This window comes from Urocitellus parryii, chromosome 6, assembly GCF_045843805.1.
Source record: "Urocitellus parryii isolate mUroPar1 chromosome 6, mUroPar1.hap1, whole genome shotgun sequence".
Lineage (NCBI taxonomy): Eukaryota > Metazoa > Chordata > Mammalia > Rodentia > Sciuridae > Urocitellus > Urocitellus parryii.
The window spans coordinates 118,581,388-118,608,438 of NC_135536.1; the positions used below are offsets into that span (position 1 = coordinate 118,581,388).

The 27,051-nt window shown below is 58.3% G+C and overlaps 1 protein-coding gene across 1 annotated transcript in view; it reads right to left on the minus strand.

The window, feature by feature from the left end:
• Cspg4 (chondroitin sulfate proteoglycan 4) overlaps window positions 1-25,686 on the minus strand; it is a 36,039-nt gene extending 10,353 nt beyond the window's left edge. The window contains exons 1-3 of the mRNA XM_026387789.2: window positions 25,502-25,686; window positions 6,299-6,462; window positions 910-4,446 (exon numbers count right to left, since the gene is read on the minus strand). Of these exons, the coding sequence (XP_026243574.2) occupies window positions 910-4,446; window positions 6,299-6,462; window positions 25,502-25,589 (3,789 nt within the window). The 5' untranslated portion in view covers window positions 25,590-25,686. The remainder of the gene's footprint in view (window positions 1-909; window positions 4,447-6,298; window positions 6,463-25,501) is intronic.
• Window positions 25,687-27,051: the final 1,365 nt, after the last annotated feature.

Consider the following 27,051-nt stretch of genomic DNA (forward strand, 5'->3'; position numbering starts at 1 on the left):
CTGCTGTTATGATTTCTGGCCACCAGAGGGCGCCCAGTCCTTCCTAGAGGCACAGGCTCCCACACTCCAGATGCCAGAGAGTCTGGAGGGGGACCTGCCCAAAAGCTGTGGGGTGCTTCCTCATCTGAAGAAATGGAGCCATAAAAAACAAGGCTAAAACTACCACCAAATGCACATTTCTGATCTTGTGCCTCTGCTTGGAATATCATCCCTTTCCCCTGCTATTGACACCCTGTATTCTTCAAAGCCTGGCTCAAACGCAGCCTTCTCTAGTGGGGGGACATCCTGACGCCAGATGTGTTTGGTCAGTCTCTCCAAAACTCCAGACACTCAGAACCAGAAGGGCTTCAAAAACTGGCAGTGTAGGAGAATACAGCCAAGAGAGGGCAAGGGCCTGGCCTGAGGTCACGCAGCAAGTCAATGAGCCTGCCAGACAGCCTGTGGTTGCGCTGTGAGGTTCCTGGGTGGTGAGAAGCCCTTCACAGATTGTCACAGTCCTGGAAAAGGAACTGAGAGTGCAGGAACTTGAGGGACACTGAAGCCTGTTTCCACGTCCAACAACTCTCAAATCTCTGTGCCCATGATAACCTCCCTGGGAACTTACTAGAATGCAGACTCTTGGGCTCCACTTCAAAGATTCTGAGCATCTATCTATAGCCCAGGAGTCGGCATGGCTAGCCACAGCAGGCGCACATGTGTGTATATCTGAAGGCACATACAACTCATGGGCAGATGTGTGTCCCACAAGTTCCCCAGAACCTGTGGGCCACAACACATACAGGTACACACCGAGGCAAGGGCACACTCACCCCAGAAGCCAGCACTCATATCCCCAGCACACAAGCTTGCTCGGCAGGAGGCCACAATGGAGGCCCCACCTGGCCCAGCCTGGACCACCCAGCTCCTCACCTCCAGCTGGTCCCTTCTGATCTCAGCTGCTTCCCCCTGGAAGACGTAGATCTTTTTGTGCTGAACCAGTTGCAGTGGGGCCACTGGGCCCTCCAGAGCAATGGTCACCTGTAGGGTGGCATCTGTGTGCACTGGCCCTGCTTCCACAGAGAGGGACAGGGTGTCACGGGGGCTGAGGCTGCCATTGTGGCTGTAGAGAATGGCCCCATCCAGCAAATCCTGATGGGAGAAGCTGGTGGTTGGCTGGCCAGCCCGGAGCAGCTGCCCCCAGCGAGGGCCAGCCGTGACGTGATAATGGACCTCATCCCCACTGCGGATGTCCAGGTTGGTGTCCAGATGGAGCACTGCGGTATCGATGGTGCCCTGGCCTCCTTGAGGGACCACAAGGCTGGAGCCATTGGCCACACGGAGGTAGGGCGCGGAGGCCTGCACCTCGAGCATCGCGGTGGCCTGGTGCTGCCCATCGGACACCTGCAGCTGCAGCCAGCCGTGGTCAGCCCCTGAGTGCACAAACAGGACCTGCCTCTTCCGGAGGTCCTCCTGTGTGAAGCGGTAAATGGGCCGGCTTGGCTCATCCACAGCCACGATGCTGCCAAAGAGGAGGTCCTTGCGGGTCAGTACCAGCTGAGCGTCAGTGAAGCCCGAGTCGGCATCGCTGAAGGCCACGTCGTCCGTCGTCAACAGCCGCTGTCCACCTCGGGCCACGTGAAAGACATGGCTGATGGTCTGCACAGGGGCGTGGTCATTCACAGGCTGGATGGCCACTCGGAAGACACCCCGAACCTCCTCCCAGGCCATGTCACCGCTGCCCTCGCCCTGGCGGGTGGCCACAAATGGGATATCATCTTCTGTGGTCTCGGAGTCATCGTGCTGGTAGACCAGCCGGCCACGCAGCAGGTCTTCGTTGGTGAAGGATGTTACCATGGTGGCCTGGTCCTGTGGCCCCCGCCAAGCCAACCTTCCATGGCGGGGTCGCTCCATGACCTCATAGAGGTAGCTGGCACTGTTGAGACTCTTGACAAAGAGGTGGTCAGCAGAGAGGACACCCTCACCACCCTCGGGCACGGAGAGGAGGACGTTGGTGAGCACCGGAGCATCTGGGTCACCACCGATGTGGATAGGGAAAGTATAGAGCGGGGAGAAGTGTGGAGGGGTTGTGACCCGGAAGCGGAAGGAGTCCTCGACTGCCTCTGAGGCCCGTGCTGTGGCCCCATAGGTCACCCGCCCAGCCTGCAGGTCATCCTGGCTGAAACTCTCGCCATCTGCCAGCCTCCTGCCCTGTAGTTGAAGGTTGCCTTTCCTGGGGGCCTGAGTCACCTCGTAGTGGAAGGACCGGGGCCCTGGGCCTGCCTCCTCCACGGCAGCCTCCAGGTGGGCTGCGGTGAGGACCTCCTGCTGGGTGTTCTGGGTGTGCAGCGGCTCTAGCCGCACCATCCACACCGTGGCTCTCTGGATGCTCACTGGGAAGGACAGATTGCTCAGAGTCTCCTGGCCCACCTGCACCTCCAGGGCCAGGTTCTCCACCGTGTCCTCAGAGTGGTGCTGGGGATCGGTGCTCAGGTACCTCACCCGGCCCTGCTCCACGTCGCGCTGGTGGAACGCCTGCGTGGCCCACCACTCGGCGCCCTCCGCCCCGCCTGCCCCCTGCTTCTGCAGCTCCCCAAACCGCAGGGTGCCCGTGACTCGGAACAGCACACTCACATCCTGCCCCACCGCGTTGGTCTCCACCGACAGGTTGGCGGGCAAGATGGGGGTGGCAGAGCCCTGGGCCAGGCGCAGCCCTGTGCTGTGGCGGATCCGGATGGCTGGCCGGACAGCCACTACCTTCAGTGTGGCTGGGGGGCTAGCCTGCAGCCCATCACTGACACGGAATGTCAGGTCCTGTGCGGGGCCATCGCGGTGGACGTACACGATGCTCCCGGCCTCTAGCTCCCGGCAGGAGAACTCCGTGGCCGGCTCCCCAGGCTGGTCTCGGTGCTCCACAGGGAGGCGGGTGGAGGCACCTAGGAGCTGGAAGGTGAGGCCCTCGCAGGCAGAGTCGGGGTCATAAGCCTGGAAAATCTCGGGCCCCAGAGGCTTCTGTGTGTGTTCCAGGATCACCATGAGATTCCCGTGCGGGAAGATGATTCGGGGTGGGTCATTGACAGGGTTGATCTGGATGGGCAGGAGGTACGTTTGACCCCTCCGTAAGCAAGAGGGCACAGGTGCCCGAGCTGTCACTGACACCTCCAGCACCAGCTGGTCGGAGGTGTCCTCAGAGCCATCGTGGACGAAGCGGGCCTTGCGGTTCACCACGTCCAGCAGAGTGAACATCTTCCGGGCCTGGGCACCGGGGATGTCCAGCTCCAGCTCGCCATGGCGTGCCCCCCGGCTCACACTGAACAGCACCTGGGATTTGCGGAGCTCAGCTTCAGTCAGGTCCAGTGTGGGCTGCACATGCCGCCACTCAAGCCAGGCCGTGCCACCCTCGGCCACCACAAGTGGGCTGATGGTCAGCAGTTGGGTAAAGTTGGCAAAGACGGGAGGCAGTCCGGGTTCGGGGATGCACGGCTCAGGCAGCTCCATGGCCGGCCAAGCCTCAGGTGCCACGGTGGAGAAAGCCTCGTAGGGGCCATAGCCGTCCTCCTCGTACTCGTCTCCCTCCAGCCTGCAGCCGGCCGTCATGCCGCGAGTGAGCAGGGCTTCCCGGAGCCCCTGCCTCTGGCCATTGACGCTGAGGTCCTCCATGCAGCCCAGCAGGGAGGCGTTGGCAGCCCCCGGGGCCAGGCTCAGGCGGTGTTCCTGGAGGTGTCGGGAGGCCTCTGTGTCCAGTCCCCCCAGGAGGAGACTGCCACGTGGCTCCAGGTAGCTGAGGACCCCACGGTTGGACGTACGTGTGGGGTACTGGTCCACAGAGATTTCTAGCCGGTGAGCGTCCATGTGGATGCTGACCTCATGGGGTTGTCCGTCGGCCACAGGCACGCTGTTGTGAAGCAGCACGGTGCCCTGGCCCTTCTCAACCACAGCCCGCAGGTGGCCCTCGAATATGTCTACATAGATGAAGTCCCCGGGCCGGCCCCCTGCCTGGAAGGCCAAGGGTGCCTGCCGGCTCTGGGTGGTGAGCGTAAACTCCAGCGTGCCTTCGTCCTGAGTGCTCCAGGCAGGGAAGGCAGCCAGTGAGTGGGGCCCAGAGAAGCCCAGGGCCACATCATGGCCAGCAGAGAACTCCTCAGCACAGCCGTCAGGAACATCAGGGGTCAGTGGCCTGAGGAGGCTACGGCCATTGAGGGTGGCTGCATGGAGGCAGCCCCTCAGGGGTCGGCTGGTTCCTCTCAGGTACGGCAGGCTGAGGCTCCCACAGCCCCCCACAAAGAGCCCATAGGGGACCTCCAGGGGGGCTCCCTGGACTGGGGCGGAGGTGTTCAGAAGCCCATCGACAGAGAGCAGGGCCCAGCTGTTAGAAATGGTGAGCACCACAGTGTGGGGGGCCGAGTCGCTGAGCAGCATCTCCCCCGGGGTCTGCAGCCTCAGCTCCTCGTGGCCCAGGACGAGTCTGACCTGAGGAGAGACAGGGAGATCAGAGCCGGAGATGGCACCCTGAATCCACCACTTCCCCTACAAAAGCATAGTGTGTCCCTCACACTTGGGGTTCCCTGAAAAAGGGGTCCTAGGACAAGGGCCCTTGTTGCCTTCTTGCCATTTCTTTACTCATCTCCAGAAAACTCAGCCAAAGGAACTCAGCCAGGTCTGGAGAGACTCGGGGACCCTGATGTGAATCTGATTCCTGCTCACAGGGGACTGCTGCAGAGCAAGATGTTCTCCCAAAGATTCGATTCATATATCTTTATTCTTCTTCCTCTTTCCTTGGGTGAGAGGTGCCAGAAGAATCACCATGGGTTCTAGAAAATTCTACCTCCAAAAAAATGAGCACCTGGGAATCATCTGAAAGACTCCCTAAGAAAGGCAAAGTCACTGAAGGCAATCGGGGTGACTAAAGGCAGCTGGGATCACTGTTCAGGGATGGGGACTCAATCAGTGTCTTGATAGTTTAGTAAAGAAAATCTCCCTGACTTGGGGGGACTCTGTGTAGGTGGGGGTCTTCCATGACATCAACACCAGCACTGGCTGTATTGATACTTCCACAACCAGACAGTAGAATGGGTGGTGGTAGAGCATGGGACCTTGGGAGTCCCAGTATGGAGCACCCTCTACAGGGGTGGCCACCACCATCATTCCTGCAGGGCAGAACTGCATTAGCACCAGGCCGTACCGGGACCGAGTTCCACAGTGACACCTTGTGGCAGTGAGAAGCAATGGCGTCAGCAGACTGATCAGGCCACAGTCCTCTTCCCACTGGGGTGTGGAGCAGATGGATCTGCCAGATGTGGACTAAGACCCTGGGTTCTCACACTCTTCATGATTAGAGGGAAGACTCAAGGGAGAGCCAGAAGATTCCTTGGTAATAAAGCTTGTGTTAAAGGATCAAGGGAAAAATGAGGAGGCTCAGCTGGCGATACTGGCCATTACCATCAATGGATGAACAATAGCCACGCCGGCTAACTAATGCAGTGCCAGGGGATGCCCAGTGGACAGTGGGAGCTCAGGAGAGGGGGCCTAGGTAGGGTAAGCACCAGGGGACTCTCTGGGCAAAGTGATGTGTTATGTGAGGTGTCCCCCAAAAGCACATGTGTGAGACAATGCAATTCACGGGAGAAATGATGGGGTTGTCAGAGTCTTAACCCAATCAGTGAATTAATCCCATGATTGGATTAACTGGGTGGTAGCTCGAGGCAGGTGGGGTGTGGCTGGAGGAGGTGGGACATTGGGGGCATGGCTTTGGGGTATATATTTTGTATCTGGCAAGTGGAGTCTCTCTTTCTGCCTTCTGATCATGATGTGAACAGCTTCCTGCGCCATGCTCTTCCACCATGATGCTTTGCCCTACCTTGAGCCCTGAGGAAAGTAGCTGTCGTCTGTGAACTAAGACCTTTGAAAATGTGAGCCCCCAAATAAACTTTTCTTCCTCTACAATTGTTCTGATCAGGTCTTTTAGTCACGGCAGCAAAAAAAGCTGAATAAAACAGGCTGTTTGCATTGAGACAGGAAGGATCCCGGGCTCAGCAGGCCCAGGGAAGGGTGAACACACGGTAGAGGTGGTGTGGGAGCAAAGGCCTGCAGCCAGAAGTCGCCGATGGCCAGGGAATGGGAACCGGTTCAGGGTGCTCAGAGCTGAAGTCCAGCTAGGGATATGGTGAGGGGCCAGGCTGGAGGTGGCTGGGGGGCAGAGTCTTTTTATGAGGGAGTCACATTTTCTGGGCTGCTGCTACCCATTTGCAGCGCAAGTACTTTCACCTTGGGGTCTCAAGTGCTGCAGGAATCCTGTCCCTGGTCCCAGAGGAATGTCACTGACCTGTAGGTGTCCGGAGTAGAGTTGCAGCAGGAGGTGGTCAGCCTGGCCTGCTGCCAGGAGAAGAAGGGCTTCAGGCTGAGACGTGGAGAATTGCAGCTGTAGGTCTATGTTGGTCAGGGCAGTGGCCACGGGCACCTCCAGGTGGTTCTCACCGAAGAAGGAGGCTGGGTGAGAGAGGGAGCTGTGGTCAAGGCTCACACCTTGCCTGGAGGAGGAGAGGTGCTGCAGAGATAGGCAGGTGGCTGCAGGGAGGGGGTCCTGGGCTGAGGTACCCTCCTAGTTCTCTGTGGCCCAGCCTGAGAGTATTGGCCAGCTCCAGAATCCTCTTGCTTCCAGCAGAAGGCACAGTTTCACCTTGTGTCCAGTCCAGGCCTTGGACATGAAGAAGGCCAGACCAGAAGTTTCCAGTAACCTAGATCCCTTTCTTAGAGGTGTAGGGCAGAAGGCCTCGGACAGCTCTGGTTCTCCTCCCCGGGGCCCCAGAGACTCTTGCCTCAGTGTGGAACCTCCCTGGTCCATAGGAAACCATCCCTGGCCTGAAAACCTCGTTTGGTTGTCACAGAGCCTTGAAATGGAGTGTCAGAAGAATCACTTCTAATCCAAGCTAATCCTTGCTAACATTCCTTCTCCTGGGTGCCCCCAGGGGCACCATACCAGCAAGGGTTCCTGGGCAATCCTTGTCACACCACGTCTACCTTCATGGTTGGCTGGGGCCATGCTGATGCCTGATGGTGGTTCTCAGACAGACAGCCCACCCACCCGGCTCTTCTCCTAGGCCATTCTTAACAGCTGCATTTTGGGGTGGGGGTAGCGGCTTGTTGGTCTGAGTCTGCCAAGGAGCAAAGGCTCGGAGGCCAGATGGAAACCACTTGCAGTGTCAGACCCAAAATTGGCCAAAACTTCCTCCATCCCCACTGCTATTGCTTCCTGCTGCAGAGCTGTTACCAGTCCCTGGTGAGCACTCAGATCCACCCCTGTTTCCACCATGGCCAAGGAGTTTGGAATGACAACAGCCGAGATCCTCCTTCCTCAGGCCAATCTGGGGCCCGAGGCTGAAGACACTGTGTGGGAGGCCAAAGGGTCTGCTGAGCAGGCCAAAGAGGGCTCCCAAAACAGCAGAGCCCGTTTGGTCACTGTGTAGGGTTCCTCTTGTACCACACTGGGACACTTCCTTTTATTAGTTGCTATTTTCTTTAGGCAGTTTCCTAAAATTAGCCTCCCTTGATCTCCAACCTGCCACCACAATTTCTGGTCCATTCCTTTTGCAGTGATTAGAATAATTGTAACCTTGACTCCGCCTGCAGATGTCCAGAGCTAGGGCGGGGTGGGGGGGGGCAGACAGGAATGGGGGAAAGGAGGACTCAGCTCTGTTGGGCTCCCCTGAAACCCCGTGAATAAGCACAGGCTGATGGCCTTGATAGGGATAATCTGGCACCAGCCACACACGTGCTGGTCCCCAGCCAGCCTGAGCCAGCTGACATCCGCCTGAGGAAGTAGCATCAACCACTGGAGGGGCCTGAGCCTTGTGTGCCCCGGGAGGGATGTGCAAGAAAGATATCGCTCTTCCCTAGGCTGGGCTGGAATCCCCTCCAGCACCTTCTCTTGCCAGCACTGCTAGTAACACTGGAACCTTGTCTGGGAGCTAACAGGATCAAGGAAGAATGCTAAGGCATCTGGGCAGGTGCAGCCCAGTGGGCTCAGCAGGCCCAGAACACCTCAGGCCAGTAAGGGACAGACCAGGAAACTGGCAGGTGGTGAGTGCCTATAGGGGCACCTATAGGGGCACCTATAGGGGCACCTATAGGCAAGGCTATTGCTTCTGCTTCTTCTTGTACCAGGGATTGAACCCAGGGGCGCTTAACCACTGAGCCACATCCCCAGCCCCTTTTGTGTTTTACTTTGAGATAGGGCCTTGCTAACTTGCTGAGGCTGGCTTTGAACTCATGATCCTCCTGCTTCAGCCTCCCAAGCTGCTGGGATTACAGGTGTGTGTCATCATGCCTGGCAGGTCATTGCTTCTTAAGAGCACAACACAGCATGCTAAACTGAGGGCAGCCGTGGCACAGAGGATGGGGCACGCAGCCCCCACAGGATGGAGCCACCATGGAGATGGGCTGGGGTGGCTCACAGCAGCTGGCAAGAGCCAAGTGCTAAAGTTTCAGGAATTTGGTGAGCCAGGTGATGTTGCCCACAGGGAGAATATTTATATCATGGAAAGAAGTAAACATGTCAAATCAAGACTCCCCCTCCCCTCCAGAAATCCTGTTGCGAAACATTGACCTGCTGGTCCCCCACAAGGAAGGGGGCGCCTCTCCCTCCCCTGGTGGGAGCCAGCCCACCCACACTCCCTTGCACTGAAGGTGGACGTAACCTGGTTGGGATGTGGTGGAAGCCAGGGCGCTGGGCCAGGCAGGAACTGAAGTACATGGCTGGCCCTAACCACTCAGCCACCTGCGGCCAGCCCCCTCCCACAGGAGAGAGCAGCAGTCTGTTGGGCCAGAGTGGGAGGGCGGCAGGAAGCAGAGGTACTTTCCAGAGAGCTGGGGTGTGAATGGGCCTATTGAGGGGCTGGGCCCTGCTGCTTCCTGTGGGTGCAGGCGAGGAGGGGCTCACACTGGCTGCCTTGTGCTCTGGAGTACGCAGGCCAGGCAGCCCCTTGTCCCCGCAGAGGCCTCGCTGGCCAGGGCTTTGGAAACTCTGACAGAGCCTCTCCCCCTACTTCTGTGCTTCTTCTGCCCCTCTTACCCTCTCTGATGGGCTACAGTTGCAAGAACCCGGAATCCCTGCCCTGGAGGTGGGGGAGCAGCTGAAGGGGGCTTTGAATATAGAGGGGTGCAGGATAAAGAGGCCTCCCACTGAGCCAACTCCGGAAAACTTCCTGGAGGAGGTGAGGGTGCCACAGACGAAGAGAGGAAGGGGAAGAGACCATCTCTGAGGTGGGCAGTGAGGCCATGTGAGGGGCCCGTGGGAATACACAGGTCTTCCTTCAGTGGGGCAGAGGATGTTTCTGCCCCCTCATCCCCTAGTGGCTCTAGAAGGTAGAGAAGCAGAAGGAAAAAGCAGCGTGAGCCACGACAGGTGTAGTGGCCAGATTAGGGCAGTGTAGTGGGGAGAGATGGGCGGTGACGAGGCATCAGCACAGCTGAGACCTGCCCTCCATTCTCTTGACCCCAAAGATTTATCAAAACACCAGCCCAGACTTGCAGCAGTTGGTAGACTCTTCCATTCACGGGCAGGTCAGGTCTCAGTGGTACCACTCTGTGAAATGGACACTCCTTCCCACCCCTTCTCACTTCTGACTCTGGGGACTGATCCTGGAGGTCCCTTCCAGGTCCAGGAGTCTGCTCTCCAGTAGGGATGTGCAGGGGGTTAATGGTGTGGGCTGCCAGGGTCGTACCAAGCCTTCAGCATAGAAGGAGCAGGATGCCCTGAGGGCCTGGGGGACATGCAGAGGAGCAGGACAGCCTCCTGCTCCTCTGTCTGGAGGAAGGTACCTAGGGAAGTATCCAGGGCTATGCAGATGTGTACTCGCGAGTGTGTGCAAGTGGGTGGCTGACGGGGTGTGCTCTGAGTTTGCATAAGGCTATGTGTTTGTGTGTGTGCGCGTGTGGGCCGGGAGCTGCCAGGACAGAGCAGCGATTGTGCCCAGGCCTGTCCTGCCCCTTAGTGCTTGCCCGCTGCTGCTTGGCTGGGCCTGGCGGTGTGAAAGCAGCCGTGTGTTCCTGGAGGGCTCCTGCCCCTCCCGCTGGCGCCCATCCAAGAGGTCGGGCGAAGGTGGAGAAGCCCTCAGCTGCCCACCCTTCCTCCCAGAACAGGGCTCTGATGTGCAGGGCGCTGTTGCCTGGGCCCAGGGTGGGGCGGCTCTGTCCTTCTTGAGACCTGAGGGCATAGAAAGAGCCCTGTGTCCTTTCCTGCCAATCCCCTTCTCAGATGGGCAGATGAAGCCTGAGTCAGGGTCCCCGAGCAAGCCACCATCTGGCAGGTCATGGGCTGTGTTGGCATCTCCTGGCTCCCTGGGGGCATCTCCTGGCTCCCTGGGGGCATCCCCGGGATGTGTGTGAATGGGGACCTGGTCCCTGCCCCCGGGGAGCCCTAAGCACGAGGCCTGCTTCTTATCATATGCCCGACCTTCTGCCTGTCAGCAGGTTCTTGGGACAAGGGATCCTTGTGTGGGGAGCACCTTGGTGCCTTAGGCTCCTGGCCTGGCAGGGCAAGGCCCCAGCCTTTCCTAACCTGAGGCTGCTGCAGAGCCTGCAGAGTTCTCAGGATGTCTGGGGACACGCCAGCTGCCTCTGTCCCTGTCTCTGTCTTGTCCTCTCCGCTATGCATGCCAGCCTGGACCTCTATTTTGCCCTGGTCCTTACCTAGCTTGGTCTTTGGCTCCTCCTGCCCTAGGACAGTCTGGGGAATCAGGCCTGGGGCCTCCAGCCATCCCCACCCTGTACCCCCAATTCCTGGGAGTCGAGTCCCCCAATATCAAAGTTGTCTGCAGCCCAAGCCTGCGATAGACTGCACTTCCCAGACAGACACACGGAGGCTGCAGGGGAGAAGCACCTGACAGGGAGGCAGAAAGAGCTGCAGTTCCCGGCCTGGCCACCTGAGGCCTGCTTCCCAGGCTCCCCGGGGGCACCCCACTCCCTGGCAGCGGATCCCTCTGTGCCCTGCTCCCCGCCACATTCCCGCTTGCCTGGGGGCAGCCAGGCAGGCCCCACAGCCGGCGTGCGTCATGGGCGGTGGCAGCATTCCTGGGTGTCTGCTGCTGCCTGACTTTATAAGGGAGTAAGTGGGAGCCCAGAGCCACCGGGCAGGATGGCCAGTGAGAAATGACCAGAGCCCAGCTCAGGTGGGCCTGGAGACCCGGGCATGGGAGTGTTGGGGGGCACTGAGTGCTGCTCTAAGGGAGAGGTGGCTGGGAAGGGGGGCATATTCATCATTCATTCATTCACAAATGCTAGAAGGCAGGGATGCGAGAGCCAACCTGGAGACAGGGGGCCTGAGAGAGAGACTGAAACTTAGAATGAGAAGCCCGGCGCAGTCACGCACACCTGTAATCCCAGGAGCCAGAGAGGCTGAGGCGGGAGGATCGTGAGTTCAAAGCCAGCCTCAGCAACTTAGCAAGGCCCTAAACAAGTCAGTGAGACCCAATCTCAAAAGAAAAAATAAAAGGGTTGGGATGTGGCTCAGTGGTTAAGTGCCCCTGGGTACAATTTCTAGTATCAAAGGATAAAAAAAAAAAAAAAGAGTAAACCCAGGGATTCAGACCAAGGCAGAGGCAGGAGATGGAGGACAGAGAAGGTAGGATGTTGGCAGAGGCCCTGCCTCCCTGGACAGGAGGGAGGAGGGGGCCAGCGGGGGAGGGAGAAGTCCCGCCTGGGTGGAGCTGGACTTCTCACCATAGCCCCTTGGGGTTTGGCACCAGGGGTGGCAGGTCTGGGAGAGGCTGGAGTCTGAGGCAGCCTGAGGGGGTCATGGTGTGCAGTGCGTGGGAGGGCCGAGGCAGGGATGAAGTCCTCTCTGTCTCCCCTGGAGGATGGGTGTGTTGGGGGTGGCCCACCTGGAGGCTGAATGCTGGCCTTGTGTGAGAGCAGGATGGACCTGGTGCCCCGCTCCAGCAGCCAGGCCCTCTTTGAGGTCACCCAGCCCTCTAGACCATGGGCCAGATTCCTTCCCTTGGAGCTTCAAGGGACACACTCTTTCTCTCTCTCTCTCTCTCTCTCTCTCTCTCTTTTTTCAGTACTAGGAATTAAACCCAGGGTTGCTACCACCTGGGCCATCAAAGGGCTCCATCCCCAGCCTTTTTTTGTCTTGAGTTAGGGGTTGCCCAGACTACTTGGGATCCTCCTGCCCCAGCCTCCTGGCTGAGATGATAGGCATGTGCCACCACACCACCCAGGGTGAGGGGATCAGCTCTTCTTAACACCAGTGTTCGGCCCTGAGGCCAGGGACACTGACAGGAGGTGGGGTGGGGTGGACAGGCCTCTGATTTGCAGGCAGAGCCTGTGGGGCTGCTGCTCTGGGCCGGTTCTCCCATCTCCAAGGAAGGACAGCAAAGGGATGTGCGGAGGGAGGGCACGGAGCCTGCATGGCCGTGTGGGTGGTGTGTGGGTGTGCCCGGGTCAGCAGCCACAGGCAATGAGGAGGTGAGTGGGTGGTAAGGATGGGAACCCTGGGTCCACACTCTGGTCCACCATGAACTCTGGACACTGGACAGGACGGGAGGGCCCCTTCCCTGCCTTGTGTCTGCCTCCTGTCTGGGCTCCCATCATGAGGGAGACACTGCCTCTTGGACCTGCTCAGGTGCCAGCCTCTCGGGAACCTCCTCCCCAGCAAACTCTCCATTATCACCCCCCCAAGGCTTGGCCGTCCCAAACTTGAGTTATTACCCTCCCCCCAACTCTGCTACTCTGAAGGTGCCATGGGATTTACAGGGGGCAGACTTCAGGTCAGACCCAAGGGACAACATAGCCTGTCCAGGGGTGACGTGACAGTGGGGTCACCAGAGCCAAGGCTAGATGGCTCATTGCCGGCCGGGATTGCTGTCGGGGAGCTGCAGACCCCACACCTGCAGCCCACATGGCAGTCATGGGTTTTCAGCCATTCTAGATCCCTGATTCCAGATGGTTCTATAACCAGCAGCCACTGCTCCTCCGCTGGCTCAAGATGTGCCTCCGGACAGTGGGAGATGAGTTCAAAATCATACGGAACTTAACATGGCAGCCATCCCTCTCAGGTGACAAGACCTCATCCCGGTGGAGAGCTGAATGCCAGGCTCCACAGGGCTCAGGGTGGACGGCCTCCACAAACAGGCACTGCGGAGACCTCTGCTGGGGTCAGGGTGGCTCCCTCCCACTCCACCCCAGAACTCTTGAGTCACGAGACTCTCACCCCAGGCACTTGACCTTCTCCTTTCATGGCCTTTCCGGTCCCTTTCAAAGGAGGCCAGGGCAGGAGAGTGATTTCCCTGGCTCTTGCTTCAGTTCTGGCCCCCTGGGCGCTGGCCTCAGCTACAGGTCCTCTAACCAAGTGCCATGAGTCACCATGCAGAGGGGCATATATTAGGGCATATTTCCAAATTAGGGCCCTCCTCTGCAAGATGAGTGCCCCCGGACAGACAGCAGGGGATGGGTGGGGTGGTGGATGGCGAGCTTGGTCCATGGAGGCCTACAGGGGCAGACTGGTGTTCTGGGCTCCCCGCCATGTGTCCCAACCCTGGGGCCATGTGGGGCACAGAGGAAGTGGGAGGGAAAATGAGAGGTTTGGAGGGAAGCAGCAGCCCAGAGTCCAGCCCAGGCTGGAGGGGTGGGAGGGGAGGAAGGGCTTCAATGGCGTCTTTGTGAAGAACCACTGCTCCCCAGGCCCGGGCCCAGAGGGTGGGGCTGCTGTGGTGGGGAGCCATTCCAGGAGGCTCTTCCCTGCCTTATAATTTTCCTCCTTGTTCGGGAAGATGGGTGGATCTCCTGGCTCTTTTCCACATCCCCAGTCCCTGGCTTTCCAGGACCTAGGGGACGTGGGGCTCTCATCTCAGTGGCCCCTCTTGCTGGAAAGAGAAAGAGGAGGAAGTCACCTGGCCTGGGGCCACCCAGCTCCTGCGGCTCCCATTCTCCAGGCAAGGAAGCTGGGGCTCAGAGAGGACACTCCCTCAGGCTCGGCCTCAGGGGAGCAGAGGTGGAGCTGGGTGTGGCTGGGGCTGGGTGCTGGGGGTGTCGACAGGGTGTGTGTGCAACATCCCGGGCACAAAAAGCGGGCTGTGGCTCGGAAGTGGAACATCTGCCCTGGCTGCAGAGGACGAGGGTGTGAGAGCTGGCCCGTGGCCTGCGCCTGCGGAGACACACTTTTTCCCTTCTTGCCCCCCTGAGGCTCCCTGTGTCAGGGAGGGGTGGAGGTGGGCGGGGCAGGAAAGCATCTGCTGGGCCGCCAGCCCAGCCTCTTCTGGAGGGGTTGTGAGGTCTGGCTCTGGGGCTGCCAGAAGAGGAAGGGACCTGCCTCGGGGGCTGGTGGGAGGTGGCCAGGTCCAGAAGACTGTGTGAGTGCCAGCCCTGCCCACTGGGGGGCTTGAAGGTCAGGAAGGGGTCAGGAGGGCAGGGGGTCTGGACTGTACCCTGGGCCTTCCCTGGGCAGGATTCCGAGCGGGGAACCTACTGTTCTTCTCCCAGTCTCTCCTTGGCTCCGCAGCCACGGGGCAAGAAGGTCCTAAGGACAAGGCTGTGGGGACGTGGCTGGGCTCCCCTGCCTGGCAGGCTACCCTGGAGAGTGTGAGTGTGTGAGCTGGGGCGGGAAACAATGGTCCTCGATCTGGACAGTGGCTTGGATCTGAAGCCCGGTGGCCATGCGCCTTGGAAAAGCCATGGCCATCTCATCCTTAGTTCCCCATGTGACCCACAGGGAAGATGAGCAGAATGACCCAGAAAAAAGTCCCTTGTCCAGAGCAGATGCCAGGTCAGAGGCCTCCCCCATGTCATTCAGAGACACATGCCTCATGCTTTCTCTGGCCTCAGTTTTCCCATCCATGAAAGGGGCCTAAGAGGGGAGAATGATATATGCCTGGATCCCAGGGTCAGTGGCTGGCAGAAAGCTGTGGTCACCTCAGTGGGTACAGCAGAACCACCTCTAGTATAAATGGCCACAAGCCTAGCCAGGCTGGAAGCTGCTGCTTTTCTTTTTTTTTTTTTTTTTTTTTGGTGCAGGGAATCCACCCCAGGGCCTGGCTTACATTACACTAAGCATGCACACTTTTCCTTTTTTCTTTAGTTGTAGGTGGACCCAGTACCTTTATTTATTTTTATGTGGTGCTGAGGATCGACCCCAGTGTTTCTCCTGTGCCAGGCAAACGCTCTACCACTGAGCCCCAACCTTGGCCCAAGCACGCACTCGTCCACTGCGCTGTACCCCCACGGGCTAGAAGCTTCTAAGGACAGACCTAGGGCCCATGTCCCCTGACAAGCTACCTGCACATCATGAGACCCACGGACACGGGCTGCAGGGGGAACATTAGCATCTGGGGGACTAAAGGGATCAAATGGAGGTGGCATTTGGCCCCATTAGAAGGGTTCCATCAGGCAGAGCTCCCCACACAGACAGGCATGCAGCAAGCTCCAGGCACTGCCAGTAGGAGGCTGTGGCCCTCCAGAGGTCCCCATGCTGAGGTCTCACCTCGGGGGGCAGGATCCCTCCAGCTGGCATCTGTCAGCCCCGCGGCCCCCGGGGGCCAGGCTCACGGCTCCCATTCACTCTCACCCACCTTTTCTCCTCCAACCTCAGACATGGCCTCTTAGCTGATATGCCCACAGGACATCTAAGACCACCCACCATAAGCCGGCCTCGGAGTCACCTCTCCCCAACCTGCTCTCCAGTCAGTGAAGGTCCATCCAGCAGCCACTGCTGGGCAGAAACCTGAGTCACCCTAGACCCTCTTCTTCCTCCTTCTCCAAAGGTGACGAATACCCAGACTCTCAATCCTGCTTCTAAATTCTCCCTTAAGTTTGTCTCCTTCTCCTCTGTGCCATCCCTGTCTGGTTCAAGGACCTTCCTGTCCCTCTGGCAGCAGCCACAGCTCACCTGAACTGGGTCCCTGCATCCTCCTTCCCTGCCTGGGCGCCTTCCAAGCCTCCCTCCCCCAGGGCCGGGCCTCCAGACCCCAGCACAACTGGAGCCCAGGGATGGCCTGGCCGCTGCCAGCCAGGCTTTCCTGTCACCTCCCCTGGACACTCGACACCAGCTTGACTGGACCTTGGGCTTTCTCATGGACACCTAGCAGGTCCCCATTCCCTGCCTGGGCTGGGCTGGGCCTTCCCTGTCCCGCCCCGTACCCCAAAGCTCTTCTGCCCCTTTGTTCCTGCAGGAACCAGTCCATCCACCCCCGACCCAAGGCACCTTCTCTTCAACTGGGGTTCAAAGACGCTCAGCTAGGACTTGGGGATCTGCGTTACTGCCACCTCTCTGTGAACACTGTGAGTCTTGGGGACAGTGAAAGAAGATGGAAAGGGAGGAGGGAGGGCCGCTGCAGGGCGCCAGTGGCGGCCACATCCCCGCCTGGCCCCTCTGGGAGCCCACCCCAGCTCTCTGCCACCTGGCCGCACCCCTGCTTTCCAGCCCTCCAGGGCCTCTGTGCTCAAAGGCCAGAGAGGGTGGGGACTGGCCCGGCAGGGAGTGCTTTTCTGGGCCTGTGGTGACCGAATCTGGTGCTTGTTTTTTAAGAAAATAGACTCAGAGCCCCTATTTATAGCTGGGGGCCAGAGCCACAGACACGGAGGGACTGGTTTGAGGCCATGCAGGCTCCTGCTCAGGCAGGGGCTGCGGGGCGGGGCCATTCCCAGGCCCCTGCCCACCCCTAGCCCCCAAGGAAGTGCCTGTGGGATCCTGAATTGGCTGGGACAGGATGTAGCCTGTGCTTTGGGGCTGGGGAGGAGACCCGAGGGAGGAGGATAGAAAATGTCTCTCAGGATTGGTCCCTGGGTGGAGAGGGGTCTGTGATGTCTACTGAGGAGGGCCAGGGTGCCAGCAGCAGAGGAAGCACCTCAGACTCCCCCAGCGTTCCATGAAGGGGGACCCAGAGAAAAGGGACCAGACATGGGGAGGCAGAACTGGGGGAGGACAAGATGGGAGAGCAGGGCTGGGGAGAGCGGCCTGCAGGCCAGCTGACCCTGGGGCAGAGGGGAAAGGGGAGGCTCAAGGAAGACAGGGAGGGGTTTCTGTTCCCTGGAGTCTCATGTGCTCTAGGCACGGCAGGATCTCAGTTGGATCCAGGTGAGCAAGGCATCAGGCACCTCTGTGGCCTCTGCCCCACAGGCCAGACCCGCAGCCCCTCCTGTCCCAGGGCCTGGGGACCCTCTGTTCTTAGTAGTTGCAGGTTGGAGGCCCTGCAGTGAACTTGTCACCACCATCCTTTATCATTGTTGGAAGCCAGGGTCCTGCGCGTGCTAGGAAGTGCTGCACCACCGAGCCACATCCCCAGCCCCGTCCCAAGGTCCTCCAATGGATGGAAGGGACAGGGCAAAGCCAGGACTCTTGGGGCAGCTCTGGTCTCTGGCTTGCTGGGGAGGGAGTCCCCAGCCTGAGAGGTCACAAGCTGAGGCCACCGCAGGCCTCACACCTGCTCCTGGCCTCTGCCGGACCCCTCTTGGCCGTGCTTCCTCAGGGCGGTGGGGTGACTCCAGCCTGGGGCATGTGTCTCAGAGCCAGAGCCACAACCAGTGACTCAGACAGTTAAAAAAGGAGCAGCTCCCAGCGGTGACTCAACTGGCTGTGAGGGGCCGGGTGGGTCTGGACGGGGTGGTCTGGGTTTATTTTTGGCAGGGTGGGGCTGGGGCCAGCGGGTGGAAGATGGGAACCGGGGGTGGAGAGGAGCTGCTACGCTCTTCCCGGGAGAGCCCCAGGGCTCCGTGCCAACTTAGGAAAGTAATTTCCCAATGCCAGAGGCTGCCTCTCAGCCCCATTTCAGGACCTGCCTGCCCTGCTGTGTGACCCAGGATGAACAGTTTGCTTTCTCTGGACAGAAGCATAATTCCCCTACCCTATTCTCAATAGGCTGGAGCTCAGAAATTTAGAGCTGATCTGGAAGACTGAAGATCCCACTCAGAGGCCCAGAGAGGGACAGGAGTCTGCCCAAGGCCACACAGCAGGGCCAGGTATCTCAACTTATCACAGGCTCAGATCCCTGTAACAGTCTCCCTCATCCCAGGGCTGTCAGTACTTGGAGAAACAGGACCCCGCCTGATTATCCTTCCTTAGAAGGGCTCAGCTGGGCTCCAGATGCCTGGAAATGGAAACTTGGCCAAGGGAAGGCGCCTGGATTCTACTAGCACATATCCGGGGAGCTTGCTGGATTCTGCCCAGTGGCCAACGGAGAAAAGTTATCCCTTTGGGGGTAAAGGCAGATTGTCCACACAGATGGATCTCAATCTGGAGGCCTTGGCTGATCCAGAGAGTCCCAGCAGTTGTCACTGCCTCAGGCTGCTTGCTCCACTCTAGCCACCTCTGGACACTCATTTCCTCTCACTTCCCCAGCTCTAATTTCACACAGAGGGACCTCAGGCATTACCAACACCCCAGAGAGGATCCTTCACCTCCTTCAATCTGGATTTCTGCTCCTCATGATGTAGCCACCATTGTTTATCATGGGTGGTGGTTAACAGCTCCATGGTAGTTTTTGGCAGTTGAGTCATCTCATGTCACTGGGCCCTGGCCAGAGTCTACATATACCAAGAGGGAGCCCCTAAGAGATTGGCAGAGAGCAAGGAAAAGATAGGCTTCTAGGCTGTCTGGCCCATAAGCAGACATTCACTCTCTTCTCCCCAGCCACCTGCTCTGCAGACCAGGTCTGAGTTCTACTTGGTCAGTGGCTCGACCCCATTGACCGGGTTCTTGCTGCCTCCAGCTCCTGTGTCCTGCCCAGGGGCTGTGGGCCTTGGGAAGTGGGCCCTGGAGGGCTTTGAGGGGCTGTCTCTGCTTCTCCTGCGGGTGGGGGAGGTTTGAGCTTGGCACACCAGCCACTGCAGATGCAGGGGCCCTACTTTTTGTAGGGTCCTGGGCTGGTAAGCAGCAGCTGGCTGGTGCCATCGTGGAAAGCCACCTCCCCTCTGCCACTTGATCCCCCAGACTCACCTCTTCTGAGCTCTTGCCTTGGAAACTTCCTAAAGGCTCCTGATGAAGGCTCCCATATTGCTCCCTGCCAGACCCCAGGAAGAACACGGTAGTAACCCTAACAGTGACCTCAGGTGCAGACCTGGCTGGGTGTTTATTTCAGGTCAAGAATCTTGTTAAATCCTTAACACATGGAATTGCTAGGAGGTTTTCTGGTCATTTATTTATTTTTGTACCAGGGATTGAACCTAGGGGTGCTTAACCCTGAGCCACATCCTCAGCCCTTTCTTAAATTTAGAGACAGGGTCTCACTAAGTTACTGAGCCTGGCCTTGAACTTGCAATGGAGAGCCAGCCAGCTGGCTGGGGATTATAGGCGTGTGCACTGTGCCTGGCTTATTTCCACTTTAGAGAGGAGAAAACGGAGAGGCTTGGAGGGGCCAAGTCACTTGCCCAAGGTCACACATAGAGTAGTAGGGCTGGAATGCCATCCCCAGCTCTCTCACACCATGTTAGCAACTGCTCCTGCTCACCCCGCCCCCCATGTAGTCCCCAGGGAGCTGAGGACTCAGAAGGGGAAGAGGGGAGTCGGGACAGGAGACTCCCAAAAAGGGTAAAGGGTGATTTGTTCCTTCCCTGATCTGGGTGGGAAGTGTGTGTGTGTGTGTGTGTGTGTGTGTGTACCAGCGCCTGAGGCCTCCCTGGCTGGCCTCCAGCTACAGGACAGCCAGCCTGGCCCCAGCTGCTGTGCACAAGCAAAGGGGGCAGGGCAGGGCCGGTGTCGTGGGAATCAGCATCCTGGGCCCATTGATATTTATAGCTGCTCCCTCCTGAAATGTGGGCGGGGGAAGGGGTTGCTCTTAGGTGGGAACGGAAGTTGGTCTCCTCTTCCCAGTTCCCTTTAGGTCCCCAGAGAGTAGACCGGCCCAGGCCAGAGGCCCTGCCCTGTCTGTGGAGCCAAAGGCTGTGTGTCCTGAGTTGGGGGTTTCCCCCAGGGCTGCTGGCTCAGGGGCTGGAGACGCTGAATAGCGCCGTGTGTCTGAGTGTGTGTACACATGCACATGCACACACATCTGCTAGGTGATGAAGGCCATGGACCAGGGGGCAGAGGGCCAGTGAGAGTGGGCAGGATCCCAGGAGAGAGGCAGAGCAGGCTGTGGGTCTCAGGACCATCTGTGGTTAGAAAAGTCTCCCAGAGGGTGTCCTGCTGGGCTGAGCCTGGGAGGGAAGGGGAGGGAAGGCCAGTTGCAGAGATCAGTGTGGACAGAGGTGGAGGGTGCAGGGAACAATGGATGGTTATCTGATGGCCTAGTTCATCAGCCATCCCTGGGACACAGGATAACCTTGAACATGGAAGCTGATACCCTGGGGGGAAGAGAAGGGCACAGCCCAGCAGACAAGGAGGCATTCCCCGCTGGGGGCTCAGGATGTTACATGCTTCCAGGAAGAACAGGAGTGGGAAGTTGGGGCAGGAGAGACCCAGAGCTCCCAGGTCTGGCTGCCAGGAAGCTGGGGTCCTGGCCTGCACCCCGCCTGCCTTCAGGTTCCCCAGATAGTGAAGGACATCTTCCAGGGAACCTTGGTATCAGTCTGATTTGGGAGTCTTTGAAAGCCAGGACGTTTTCAAAGATTTTTTTTCTTTTTCTTTTTAAAGTCACAGGTCCCTCTGTCAAGACCACATCTTACACAAAAACTCCATCTACAAACTTACGTTCAGGGAGCTGCTAGGCATGAATTGGGGAGGGACAGGGCCCTGTGTTCCCGGGCTCTGCTGCCTCCAGCTGGACTCAGGTGTAAGAGGCCATTGTTGGAAAGCCTCCGGGCCCTCTGTGGGCCCAGCCCCGAGCTCACAGTGTGATGGAGAGCCCGAGAGAAAGCAGAGGGGACGTCCACCCCAGGGAAGCTTCTGGTCCTGTGGGTGAGGCTGCCACCCAAGTCAGGGAATAGGGACAAAGGTCAGGGAGGCCTACAGGAGGCGCTGTGTGACTCTGGTCCGGCAGCTTCCCTGCCCTGAGCTTCGAATTCCCGCTGAACCACAGCAGGGGGTGAGCTGGTCTGGGGTGGGTGTTCTGCAGTAGAGTCCAGGGAGGGAGGCAGTCTCGCTGACGCACCAGGACAACTGACCGACCAACCATTAAGCCACCAGAGAGACAGCCATGCTGAAACGTTTAAGCATGAGGCATGGCTGGTGGCCTGGCTAACGCACACCAGAACTGGCAGGCCTGGGAGCCGACGGGCGTGGGTAGGCATGGAACAGGAGGAAGCAATGGTCAACAAGACAGGCACTGTCCCTGGCCAGATCCACCCAGGCCACCAAGCCACTGTGACAGCAGCCTCAGGGGTAACACCTTACATCTGAGACAGAGGTGGCTTCATTGGCTGCCCTAGCTAAGATGTGGGGGGCTTTTTGAAGGGGATTTGCTTCTGCTCTGAAAAGGTAGAGGGTTTAGAGAGGTGGGGAACAATTGCTGGAGGATTATGGGGGGACAGCAGGGAGCTGTCTCTCCCTGCTGGAAGGCCTGAGCCCTCTGTGGGGTGTGGCCACTGGGCCGGATCCAGGAAGGCCCGCTGTTGTTGGGGTGGGTAAGGACGCCACGGTTGTGTGTCCAGGGAGTGACCTGTGGGGCTGTTTCCCCGACCGGCAGTGCTGCTGTAACATGGCCAGGGCCCACCAAGAGGTGTCTGGAGGTCGGAGCTCAGGGATAAGATGGCTCCCTCCTTTGCCCTGCAGGCTTGGAAGTAAGGAGCCTCCCAAGAAGTGGAGAACTAGGAACTCCTACCCCAAAGAGAGTTCAAGCACAGAGCTGTTCATTTTAATTTAATTCATTCCAAAATTATTCACACCAATTCAGGAATGATGGTAATACAGTTAGTGTGAAACCCAGGCTCTGCCTGTACCTGGAGAAAGTCTTAACTCTAGAAGGTTCTATAGAACTGGACCCATGCCAGGTCAGAGGGAGGCAAGAAGGGAGCTGATGGTGCCAAGATTTTGGGGGGAGGTGGTGAGGGAGCAGGCCCAGGCCCTGGATCACCCCCCTGTCCACCTGCTCAGCACAACGCCCTTTGACCCCACCCTGGCTCACTTCTCCCCAAGGTGCTGCCCAGGCCAGGTCTGGGAGGTAGGGACCCCCGAGACGGGCTCCTGGTGTCAGCCCCTTTGTCTGGGTTGGTGAGCAAGGCTGTGCCCAGGGTCCATGCGTCTCTGCGTCCTCTTCTGTGCACCCACATCTGTGAGCGCCAGTGAGAGTGGACATCAGGGCTATTTCCAACTCCCCCTCCCCTGCCCACCCTCTCGGGCAGCACGCCCAGTTCCCAGAGGCAGCCTATACACTTCCTCTGCGAGCTGCACACGCTCCCGCCAGCCGCCAGCCACAGGGCCCACCTGGCGCGGCCCACCCTCCCCCAGCCGCTCCCACCCGGAGCAGCAGCACTGAAAGGCCCTTCTTATCCTGCCTGGGCTGGTGGGTGCGGGAGGGGGCTCAGTTACACTTGGTTCAGGGACAGCTTTTCTAGAGTCCAAGTGGGCTGGGGCAAGGCTCTGGCCCCTGCCCTGCTCTCTGCAGCACCCCTCAGCTCAGAGTTCCTATCCAGGTAACAAAACCCTGCAGGTCAGGCGCTGCATGGGGGTCCCACCTCAGTCCCTCACTCTCTGTCTTTCAGAGTCAAGCCAGGCCAGGGCAAAGAAGAGGTACAGGAGCTATCGTCCCTGTATGCTCTGCGCTCCCTCTGACCTCCTAGGTTTTTTTTTTCTCATATGGACAGAAACGCCATCTCTAGGGCTGGGGTTGTGGCTCAGTGGAAGAGCTCTTGTCTAGCACGTGCGAGGCCCTGGGTTCAATCCTCAGCATCACATAAAAATAAATAAACAAAATAAAGGTATTGTCGCCAACTACTTCTTTAAAAAAATCAATGCTGTCTCCTTTCTTGTGTGCCTGTCCTCCAGGCTCTGGCTCACACCCTCTCTCTCCCAGGGCCTGCAAGGAGCTAGAGGCACATTTTTCATCCATAGGTCATAATGACGCAGGGCTGGGAGCTCTTCTTGGGACTTAGAACACCTTGCTTACTCCCTGGGGCCTCGGTTTCCCAATTTGTACAGATAGTCCAAGAAGGCCCGACTCCCAGGCTGCTGAGGAGTGATGGGGCGTCTCCAGAACAGTGGAGAGGGAAGCCTTCCCCAGGTAGGGGCTGCCCCTATTGCAGGGAGCTGGGCCAGGCATGGTGACAGACAGGTTGGTTGGACAGGAGCTCTGCCTGGCACAGGGGCTGGGGGGGACGAGGGGGGAGCAGTGCCTGGTGGGGGTGGGGAATGGCAGGGGTGAGAATACCAGCTCTTTCACCCCCTCCCCATTTCCAAATCCTAAAGTCAGAGGTCAGCTTCATGTTATAAAATTCCACAGGCACCTTGCTACTTTCCTGCCCTAAAGCCTTCATTGGCTTCCAGTCGCCAACTGGGCATAGGCTATGGGCTTCATTTTGCCATTTACGGTTTCAATGCCCCAGCCCAATGGCTCTCCTTGGCCTGTGCTCAAAATATGCCTTCTGATCCCAACACCCCTCATCTCACACCACCTCAGTTCTCTTGCTCAGGCACGGAGTGCCTGGAATGCTGACTCCCTTCCCAGACTCCAGGGCTGGTCTCAGGGATCCCTGTCCCATCCCGATTTCCTCTGCTCCATACTTTTGATTTGGATCTTTGCATATACAACTAGGATTTTTCTTTTCTTTCTTTCTTTTTCTTTTTTTTTTTGTACTAAGGATTGAATCCAGGGGTGCTTTACCACTGAGCTACATCTCCAGCTGTTTTCATTTTTTCCATTTTGAGATAGGGTCTCACCAAGTTGCTTAGTGCCTTGCTAAGTTACTGAGGCTGGCCTTCAACTTGCAATCCTCCTGCCTCAACCTCCCAAACTGCCCAGATTACTGGAGCATGCCACCACGCCCAGCATGCTGTTTGAGTTTTAATCTGCTTTTCTGTCTCCTGAATAAGTCAAAGTTCAGCCTTTCCTTTTCTGAGCACCCCTCACTGCCTGGCATGATGTGCATGTTGCTGGTGGTACTTGAGACTGCCCCTCAGTTGAAGCCCAAGGAGGTGGGGGTGTTGGGAATCTCTCCCTTGGGCATAGGATGGATGAGTTGACCTCCCCAGTCATCTTGGATGCCCCCTTCCCATGTCTCTGGAGACCCACCCTGAGATCTTAGGGGACTAGGTCTTTGCGGTAGAAACAGGGAGCCCAGCAATTCAGCCCTGACTCACCCCAGTACAGGGGGGTCCTTCCCTGACTCATTTCCCTTCTGAGCACCTTGTGATGCTCTCCTTTAGAACTGGCTTCCCCATCTGATGGGGAGAAGGGTGTGGCCTGGGCCCCTGGAAGGGAGGCTCAGGCCCCTCCTCTGCTCAAAGTTGCTCTTGGGATTGGTCCCAAAAGATGTAGGCTGAAGCACTGATTCATACAGGGGTAGTAATGACCGATGGGCCCTGAGGCCACGGTTCTTATGGCATAACTAGACTATGCCTTCACTAAAGGAAGAATGCTGTAATGTTGAGATTCCTGGCATGGTGACAGGGGAGGCAGACCAGCACCTTTCAGAAGGCAAACTTTCATTCAGTCCTTGCTGGGGCATTAGTACTAGGGACAGGGAGGTGTGGCATGGGGGTGGCTGCCTGGATCTGTTTAAAGGAGTCGCCTCTCCTGGGACACAGGATACTTGGGGGCTCCGGCCTTGCCTCTAGGAGGCTGAAGGATGGGTGGTCCTGTCACGAACCAGGCCTCTCAGTAAGGAGAGAGGGAAAAGGAGCGGGAGACAAAGGCAGAAGGAAGAGGGGGAAGTGGCAGCAGAGGCCAGGGGCCCAAGAGACCACCTGGAGCCAGGCACAGTTGCACACACCTGTAATCCCAATGGCTCAAGAGGCTGAGGTAGGAGAATTGTAAATTAAAAGCCAGCAGCAGTAATTTAGCAAGGCCCTAAGCAACTTAGTGAGAACCTGTCTCAAAATCAAAACTTAAAAAAGGTATGGGGGTGTAGCTCAGTGGTGAAACACCTGGGTTCAATCCCCAGAGCCAAAAAAACAAGACCACCTGGGAACAACGGGAGGGGAAGGTGCAGGGGGCCAGAAACAACCAGGAGGTGATGGCTGAAGCACGGGGGGCACCATACACAGGGTGAGGCAGGGTGGCTCCTTCTCCATTTCCCGCCACACAGCAGTCCCATAGATGGCATATGGCATCTGTGGTTGGGGTGCGCGCTTCTACTGTCACTGAGTGACAAAGTGCACCCAACATGGTCACCCCAAGCCTGCCGGGCACACAGAGCCTGGATGGCATTGAGGCAGGCTTAGAGGATCCCAGAGGGTAGAGCCACGCCCTAGGCAATCTGACTCCAGGGCCCCTGGTCACCCAAGCTGGACAACCTCGGACAACCAGAGTCCCCCATAACCCAGATCAAGAGCTTTCTCTGGGGTTCCCCACGTCCACCCCAGGGTGAACCCTGGAGACCGCAGCCTGGAGCAGGGAAAGCTCAGACCGCCTTGACTCCTCATCTGGGGGCCTCTTCTGGCCCCTCTGGTCCCTTTTCCCTCTGAGGAGCCTCTCATAGCTCCAGCCAGAGGTCTCGGCCCCCCACTCACCTGCAGATGCCTGTCGGGCCAGCAGAGCCAGGGTCAGAACCAGGGCCAGGGCGGGGGCTGGAGGCGGGCTCCGCGGGCCGGAGCGCATCGCGGCGGGCTGGGCGGCAGGACTGGCGCGACGCGTAGCGGAGTCCCGAGTCCCGAGTCCCGAGTCCCGAGTCCGCAGTCCCGACAGCGGAGCGGGCTCTGCGTCGGGGCTGGGCCGGGCTCGGCGCCCGCGGTACTTAACTCGGGGGGCGGGGCAGGCGCCGACCCGCGCTCGGGTTTCGGGAGGGCGGCAGGCGGGGGCTCCCTCGTCTGCCCCCACCCCCAACCTTCTTAAAGGGCCCGTGCTGAGCTCCTCCTTCCAGGGCAGGGTCGAGGGGACCCTTACTGCTCCCTCAGACCTAGGCTCCACCCGGATATTTGGGACAAAGTCCCCAAAGAGTCCGGACCTCCTAAACGCTGACCCCCAGGACCCCTGAAGAAACCCTCTGGGAGTAGGTACAACAAATCTTCATCCCCCTCTCTTCTCTCCCTTCTGCCCTTGTAGGGTTGATGGGGTGTCTCCACAAACTCCAGGCTTAGGGTGGGGACAGAAGCCCACTATTCCAACAGGCCACCTTGCCCGAGGCCTCCTTAGGACTCCCTTCCAGGAGGTTGCGCAGGGCTCTGATCACAGATCCTGCCACCTTGACCTTCTCTGTCTGTAAAGGAGAGATGTCTGCGCTTCCCCACATGGCGGAAGAATGCTCAATCTCCTGGTATTATTTGTCTCAAAGAAACTTTGCCTGGTGGGTGAGGACCACCCATTACCCCATAAAGGGGGAGGAAACTGGCTCAGGAGATGGTCTTACAAAGCCTCAGGTGGAGAGTAGGTCCCTGGCCATTTGGACCCAGGAACTCAGGCCACCCCACCTAAAAATCCTGGTGTTTTAATTTGCCGGGACTTGCCTCCTGGAAATCTGGCCCTGGATTTAGCTCCTACCTAACAGTTTCAGGCTGGGGCCTTTCTCCTGGCTCCCTCCCAGGCAAAAACTTTCTGTCTAGTCCCAAGCAGGAGTTGGAGAAAGGGCGATGTTATCTTGGAGTTCACAGTGCTAGAGGCTTTAGCCTGTTTTCTGCCCAGACCCAGTGTTGGGGTTGCCTGTCATTGGTTTCTTATCCAGTCAAGGGATGGAAGAGCACCTCCAGAATGCTCTCCCTCCCTTCCCTGACCCCAATCCCTGAATCCCACCTACCTATTCCACACCCAACCCCACCCAACCTCCACCCTCTTCCCAGCCCCTTGACCTGTGAGTATAGCACTTCATAGTTTGCAACAAAATTGAGCCCCATTTTGCAGATGACAACATTGGGGTCAGGAGAGATTAAAGGACTTGAGCAAATCTACATAACTCCTAATAGGTGGAGCAGGGTCTTTGAACCCAAATCCAGTGCTCTCACTGCCATCGCATGGTGTGAGGGTGCTGGTCCCCGCGCTGGTTGAGTAGTGGTCTTGGATGCAGACAGACCTGGGTTCAGATCCCAGATCTTCTACTTGGTTGTCCAACCTTGAGCTTGTTCCTTTA